We start from the raw sequence: 7,534 nt of genomic DNA on the forward strand, positions 1-7,534 counted from the left end.
AGAAAAGAGGGCTTTCATTTCTGTTTTTGTACCCAAAGAAGTCTGTACTGGCTGTTTATTTGAATCTCCAGTAATCCGTGGAGATTACCAAGAATCGGATTTGAGGGAGAAAACACTAGGGGAGAGAACGAAAGAGGTTGCCCCTCACCCCTCAAACGCCACAAGCCGCCGGCACCAGGCCGTAGCTCTGACGTCATTCAGGCACCAAACAGGATCCAGAAACAAGTGCTTCTTTGTCTCCTTTGTCACCCAGTGTCGCCTCTACGACCTCCGGGCAGACAGGGAGGTCGCCATCTATTCCAAAGAGAGTATCATCTTCGGAGCTTCCAGCGTGGACTTCTCCCTCAGCGGTAAGCTTTCGTTTCAGAAGCTTTCCCGGGACTGTACGCCAGGACCTGAGCGAAACGCGGCTCTCCGTCAGGCTTCCCCTGGGCCCCGGTGCTAGAGTCTCTTTTTGCGCTGGTTTCCCTCCGCTCACTGCGTTTGTGACCCCTCGCTTGGCCCTGCCCGAAGCGGCTTCCCCAGCCCCGCTCACTTAGGGGGGACTGAAGGCTGGGCCCACCTAACGCTCATCTTCAAGACAATCACGGATCAAAACTCCATCTGCAGAGCCTCTAGGCATGTCCTCCCCAGCCTTCCATTTTCCCCTTCGCACCTGAAAAGGGACTTTTTTCAGAGGTGGAAGCAGTGAAGCAAGAGTCCCTTTCTTAATGCCCTGGGGCTCGGGGCACCTCTGCCCTCCCAGCTGGGGAAGCCGCCGGTGAAAATTCGGGCAGCACTGACAGGATGGGGCTGTTCAGTTCCCCCAGACACCCCCCTGTTCTGCAGCGGTGCCTTTGTGCAAGCATGCTGCTGCTGCTGCCCAGGACATCTTTTCCCTCCCTCCCCTGCAGGGCAGACTCCTATTCATCCCTCAAAGGCCAACTCAGATGTCGCTTCACCTGCAGTGCCCTCCTGGATCCCCCTTGCTCTGTGATCATACAGCACTTTACACATAGCTGAGCACTTCTGTTACAGCCCTAACCACGCAGCCTGCCCGATACCACCCTCCACAGGGGGCAACTGTGCTTTCTCCTCTTTGAATCCCCAGAGCAAAGCAAGGTGCCTGGCTCGTAGTGGGCACCAAATCCCTGTTTACTGAATGAATAAATGAGTGAATGAGCAAGCGAGCCCATGAGTAAGAGTCATGAAAAGAAAAACAAGAAGAAAGGAACTGATTTAAAAACCATCCTGTCCTCCCACTTTAAGGTCGCCTGCTGTTTGCTGGGTACAACGATTATACCATCAACGTCTGGGATGTCCTCAAGGGGTCCCGAGTCTCCATCCTGTTTGGACATGAAAACCGTGTTAGTACTCTACGAGTGTCCCCTGATGGGACTGCTTTTTGCTCAGGATCGTGGGATCACACCCTCAGAGTAAGGGAGAAGTTTTTCTACTTTCCTCTGTGTGTGAGAGCAGAAGTGATTAGCCTTTCTGAAAGCAGAGGGGTCAGGGTAAGCTAGGATGGGCCTGGGCAGCCAAATAGAGCTCCAGTTTCAATTCTGATAGCCACAGGGGGATGATTTGCCTGCGGAGGTAGTGGGTTCCCCATCAGTCAGACACCCTGAAAGTCTGAGTCTAACCTTTAACAGACCAGATTGCCAGTCTCACCTCCCAGTGGTGCAGGGTTCTTGCTCTGTGGTCACAGACCCCTGTGAAGTGTACACGGGGGCTTTAGGAGACCTATAAAGCCCCTACAATTATATGCCAAATTGTGTGCATTTTTCCAGAAAAAGGATCCTCATTGCTTTTATTAGATAATAGATTCTTAAAGAACTTCATGACTTTGTCAGATGTTAGCTCCCTAGAAGTACCACCAAAATAACGTGTACATCAAAGCCTACCTCACTGTGGGAGATAACAGACTTGACAGTCTTACTAGCATTTCTGAAGGGGAGAGCAAAAGCAGATACTCATGAGGTTTTAGGAGTCTGGTTTAAGGCTAGGATTGGACAGATTTGTGGCATAGCTTAAGAGTGTTGAACACGGGGTTGGAGGAGGGAGAGAATTTCAAAGACGGCCTTGAAAACTAGCCAGTCATTTGATGCTCTGTATCATCCTGAGAAGTGACTAGCTCTTCTAAAGAGGGTAATTGAGTCGTCTAGCCTTAGGGTAAATAGATAAAAGGATTTTTGCCAAGTTCCTGAGACAAATAGTCAAGTTGTTTGTGACTTCATCGTTCTGGGTGAGATTTCCTAAATTAGTAAAGCACATCAACGTACCCAGTGAGCTGAGTGGGTCCAGAGGGTGCTGGTTGTCAATGCAGGAGTTACCATCCCTGGTAAGGAGGCCACCGATGCCCTTCAGACAATTAACTAAGGGAGGCGGGGAGCCAGAGCCAAAGAAGCACTTTTGAGTTGCTAAGAGTAATGTCATCCTTTCAAGACATGTGACTGCTCTATTTTGGATGAGGTGTGTGTGTTTGTGTGGAGCAGACTTTGATTTTATCTCTTTAAACTTGGGTTTTGCAAGTGGTTAATTGAAAACAGACTAAAAATTATCTGTTTGTGTCTGCAGGTCTGGGCTTAATCACGATGCGCGCAGGTACCTGAGGATAGAACTTGAAATCGTCACATGTAAATAGATCTTGCTTCTAGAGGATGTGAGATTGTATTGCAACTTAGCTTAAGGGAGCAGCTCCATGACAACGTTCACCAGGCATCTCTGATATTACTATTTAAACCACCACCCCGGAAAGATAGCAGCTTGAGCCGTCAGCACTATGGGAACACCTTCAAGTACAGTGTTTTTTATTTTGAACACTTTTTAAAATGTATCTATTTTTAAGGTTATTTTAAATTATACTAGTCTCAACTCATTCTATTACCAGTCGAATTCAGCATTTAATATATTCCATGTTGTTTCCTTGAATCACATTTACTTTCCAGGGCACTTTAAAATCTGATTTTTCTCAGTGTACACTGTGACTTTGGGAACTTTCCACTGGACATGCTGATTCCAATGGTCTGGGTGAGAAGGACTGTGTTCATGGTCTTTGACAGAAGAAAAGTTCCAATTCCAAATGTAATTAGACAAAATCAATTTTTTTAAATGTGTTTTTGTGAAAGTATCTTTTTTCAGCTTTGCATCCTATTGTCTTTTTTGAGCTGAGACATTTCCATATATGTGAACAGTTACAAATGAAGCAGATTTGCATAAAATGGACAGAAGATTTGATTTATGAATCATGCGATGGTGCGATGTATCACTGTATCACATGGACAGGACATTTTCTTTCATTTGCGGGGAAAGCTGAGTGCTGCTCATGACACAGATGCTTCTCAGAGCAACCGAAACCTTGCTGTGTGGGAACCCAGGACAGTAAACTTGACCTATTTGTAGTGTTAGACGTATTAGGATTGGTAGCATCCTCTCAGGATAAAGTGAATGTCATCCTTATCAGTTACACTCATATTTATTGCATTGCAGGTGTAATTACATATACAAATTATTTGATAGGTCTCGAATGATAATGTCTTTGCTTCACTTATATTGAGAGAAAAATACCATAAAAATATCTTGTCTTTATTGGAAACTCAGTAATTCCTTCTGGGAGATACCAAGTGCTTTAGTTACAGGATCGTTTCTTTTCTGTTTTGTTTTGTTTTAAGGTGTAGAGGCTTATTCTTTGTTTTAGAAAACACCTCATTCATGAAGATGACATGCGTCACTTAGAGAAATAAAAGGTCACCTCAGACCAAAAAGCGTTCCTGGGTGAGGCCTGCCCTGCGGGTGGTCTGGGGTCCCCCGGCCAGGCCCTTGTGGCGCCCAAGGACTGGGTGTGCTGAGTCCCCCCATCTTCCGGCCGCTTCTGGCCCTGCGCCAGCCTGGCCCTCCTCCGAATGGTAGTTCTGGCTTTGCAGGCCAAGCCCTGGCTCTGCTGCTTGAAGAGACCCTTCCAGAGCTGGAGCCTCAGGCAGGCCTGGACCTGGTGCAGGCCCTCCTGTAAACCTCAGAGGGTGGGCCTGGCCCACCCGCAAAACTACTGTTCAAGTATCAAGATGGGCCAGTCAGAAGTCACCCGGGCCAGCTTGCCCATCAACTCTTTTTAAATAAACATAATCGTTATATTTAATCATTTCCCAAGAAAACACAGTAGGCCCTGGGGTGGGGGGAGAAAAAAATGCAAGGCCCCTGCCTACCACCCCACCCCCACCCTGAGAGCCCAGAGGGCAGGGGGAGGGAGTGTGGTCCGAAGGGACCACTTTTCAGCCCCCTTCTCCCCCTAGTGGCTTCCAGTCTGGGCAGTGGCTCCAGGAAATGGGCACAGGGGCTACCCAGCTCCTGCCAGCTGCTGCAGGGGTCAGGCCCCCTGTGAAATTCCCCATCTTGGCTCCCAGAATGTTCCAGAGTTTGTTCCTGGGCTCCTAGTATGGCATCCCCTCCTCTCTCTCCCACAGACCCTTTCGTGTCTCTGCATCCCGATGTGGGCCTCCCAGAAGTGAAGGAAGTCAGGGCGAAGGAAAAGTCACCCAGACTCAGGGGAAGCAAATTCAAGGTTATATGTTCAGAGATGGAGGGCGTCTTCACTATGTCTGCAAAGTAGCCCCTAACTTTCCAGTCAAAAAAGTGACTTTCGGGGCCCTGTGGGAGTGTTCCCTCACTCACTCACCCCCATGGGCAGTAACCCAGTCCCTTATAAGCATTTAATGTCACAGTAGGTGGTGCTGAGTATTTATTGAGGCAATCCTTGGCTGGGAATATACTACACCATGTGGAGTCTCAAGGGTAAACTCCAGGTAATAAATTGTATTTTGCATATTAAAAATAGTGCTGAGTGGAGTTTTTTAACCAGGTTTTCTTTTTTTTTTTCTTTTTTTTTTTTTTTTAGAGGACTTGGAAGCAAACCTACCAAACCAGTTGTGGTGAAGGGGCCAAACAGATGTGCCCCTGGGTGTGCATATCCTTGGACGCCCCCCTTCGCAGCCAGAGAGAGAAGGGTTAGACAGGTAGAGGGGTCAGACAGGAGGTATGTGCTGACGGGTGCTTGTGGGAAATTCCTGTGAACTGAAACTCAAGCAGCTGCTTTGGAGGGAGTGGCTGCCGGCCTCCCAGAAGTGGGGCCCGACTGCCAGTCCTCTTCTGGAATGAGCCAGAGGCGAGAGCAGGACCTCCATATCCACTTCCCTCTTCCCACCCTTGATGTCCTCCACACCTTTCCCTGGATTATAAGTGGCTTAAAAACAGCACAGGTTGTAAAGGCCTTTGCATCCCGGGCTCTCATAGTTTCTCGGCCATCTGGCTAGAAAGTGGTCCTGCTAAGACTGGGATTCATCCGTAAGAGGGGGACAGCATGAGGACAAAGTATGTGCACCTCAGTTCAGAGGCATCTCCACCAGCTTTACAGGAGGCGTAATATCTAAGTTTCTTTCAGCCTCAGTTTCCTCATCTAGGAAATGGGACAGCCCTAAAGTGTGTAAAGCATGCACCTCAGCCATTGGTGCATCTTCAACAAGGGTTAGTTCCCTGCTTCCTCCCTTCCCCTCCTCCCTTTCCTGTTCCCTTCCCCTCCTTCCCCTCCTCCTCTCCCTCCTCCTTGTTCATTCTTTTCTCTCCTGTCCCCTCCACATAAGGGTTCCCCACGCATGCATCAGATTAGTAATTACCATCAATTAGAGGTTCACTTGGGCCAGTGGTTCTCAAAGTTTTCCATCTTAGGATCCCTCTACACTCTTAAAAAAATTACTGAGGACCCCAAAAAGAGGTTTATGTGGATTATATCTATCAATATTTATCATATTAGAAATTAAAACTGAGAAAAATAAAACACAGGAACACAGAAGCACACCTTCTACTGGTGATCCTTTCACCACACATCAGTGGCCTTTGGAAAACTCCAGAGAAAGTGGGAGTTTTCAAAGCTACACATACCACAAAAGAGTCAGTATTATTATGAAAGTAGTTTTGCTCCTGGAGGAGCCTGGGAAGGACTCCCAGGGCCAGAGCTACTTACCTGGGCTAATGAGCCCTTTTCCGGCCCCTCTATGCAAGACCGCCCTGGGGCCATTCAGGCCCTGGTGTGTAGGAGCCCCGGAAAAGGAGGAGGAAGAGGAAGGTAACTGAGAGAGGCAGACTCACGGGGAGGCTCTGGGGCAGCCACGACCATGGGCAGCATAGGAGGGTCCTTGCGGGCACAGAGAGTGAGTGGGAAAGGCGAGAGACTGATGGAGGCCTGTGAGTCACTGAAAATCTTTTTGAAGGAGAAACCTTGAGATTCTGGGCTAAGATTCTGATAAATTAGAAGATTGACTGGTGTTGGGGTTGGAGCCACATCTTTGTCAACTAGCTTCCCTCCAAGCCTGGGGAGCTGACTGAGCTGGGATTTGGAGATCTGCATTTCCCAAACTTGCCCTCTGGCCCAACAGCAGGCTAAAAATACAGACCTTAAATTAAGGCCCCTCTCCTGGAGTTGGGACCAGGCAGGCCTGAGGTGGGCCAGGAGTTCTGAGGAGGAAGCAAGTTGGGGAAAGCTCTGGTGAATCTTCCTGTCTCTGTGGATCCTTTGGGGGTGTGTGCAGCTAAACCTCTCACTGGTGATACAGGAGAATCGGGTCACTCTTCCGGGCATTCACGGACCCCCCTCTTTCTCTAGCCAGGACTTGGCTGGAGCTAGGCTGGCCTTCAGGACTGGTCAGTCTCTACAGCAGGCTGGCTCACAGCTAATTCTGGTGAAAGAAATGAAATGAATATGTTTCCGTCATTGTAAAAAGGATGTAGACCCTCTCGTGACGGAGTGGGATCAGAAACAATGCACTGGTTAATTTAACCACATAAATATGGAAAATTTAATGTAAATATGGGATGAACATTTACACAAAGACTGTGACAACAGGAAATGACTATCTTTGAACCCAAGGTTACCTAACCAACACACCACTGGTGCAGGCTTCACTTTGTCCTGAACCAGGAGTCACTGTTTCCAGCCTATCTGTGCTCCCCAGTAATAGGTGGCCTCCCACTCCTAGGTCTGTATCCAAAAGAAATGAAAACATGCCCACATAGAAACTTGAACACAGATGTTCATTGCAGCTCAAAGTGGAATAACTCAAATGTTCAACAACTGATGAATGGATGGTTGACCAAAATGCGGTATATCCATACAATATTATTCAGCCAATAAAAAGGGATGAAGTACTGATTCATACTACAACATGGATGAAAACATTATACCAAGTGAAAGAAGACAGTCAAAAAGGACCACATTGTGTCTAATTCCATTTATACGGATATGTCCATAACAGGCCAACCCATAGAGACAGGATATAAATTACTGGTTACTTAGGGCTAGGGGACTGTGTTTCCTTTGTGATAATGAAATTAGACAGTGGTGATGGTTGCACTAACTTTCAATATACTGAAACCCACTGAAATACATACTTAAAAAGAGTAAATTTTATGGTATATGAATCATATCACAAGAAAGCTGTTAAAAATGTATGGGGAGAAATTGTAGGTGGCTTCTAGCTATTTTTAGTATTTAAAAAACAAAACCGGA

The 7,534-nt window shown here is 47.4% G+C and overlaps 1 protein-coding gene across 4 annotated transcripts in view; it reads left to right on the top strand.

Annotated features, from left to right (window-relative positions):
- Window positions 1–3,574, top strand: part of GNB5 (G protein subunit beta 5) — a 44,567-nt gene extending 40,993 nt beyond the window's left edge. For all 4 annotated transcript variants that reach the window (XM_072962409.1, XM_072962412.1, XM_072962411.1 and 1 more), the window contains 3 exons: window positions 254–350; window positions 1,249–1,415; window positions 2,557–3,574. In XM_072962409.1, coding sequence (XP_072818510.1) covers window positions 254–350; window positions 1,249–1,415; window positions 2,557–2,568 — 276 coding nt within the window. In that variant the 3' untranslated portion in view covers window positions 2,569–3,574. The remainder of the gene's footprint in view (window positions 1–253; window positions 351–1,248; window positions 1,416–2,556) is intronic.
- Window positions 3,575–7,534: the final 3,960 nt, after the last annotated feature.

The sequence above is a fragment of the Vicugna pacos genome, chromosome 6 (assembly GCF_048564905.1).
Source record: "Vicugna pacos chromosome 6, VicPac4, whole genome shotgun sequence".
NCBI lineage: Eukaryota > Metazoa > Chordata > Mammalia > Artiodactyla > Camelidae > Vicugna > Vicugna pacos.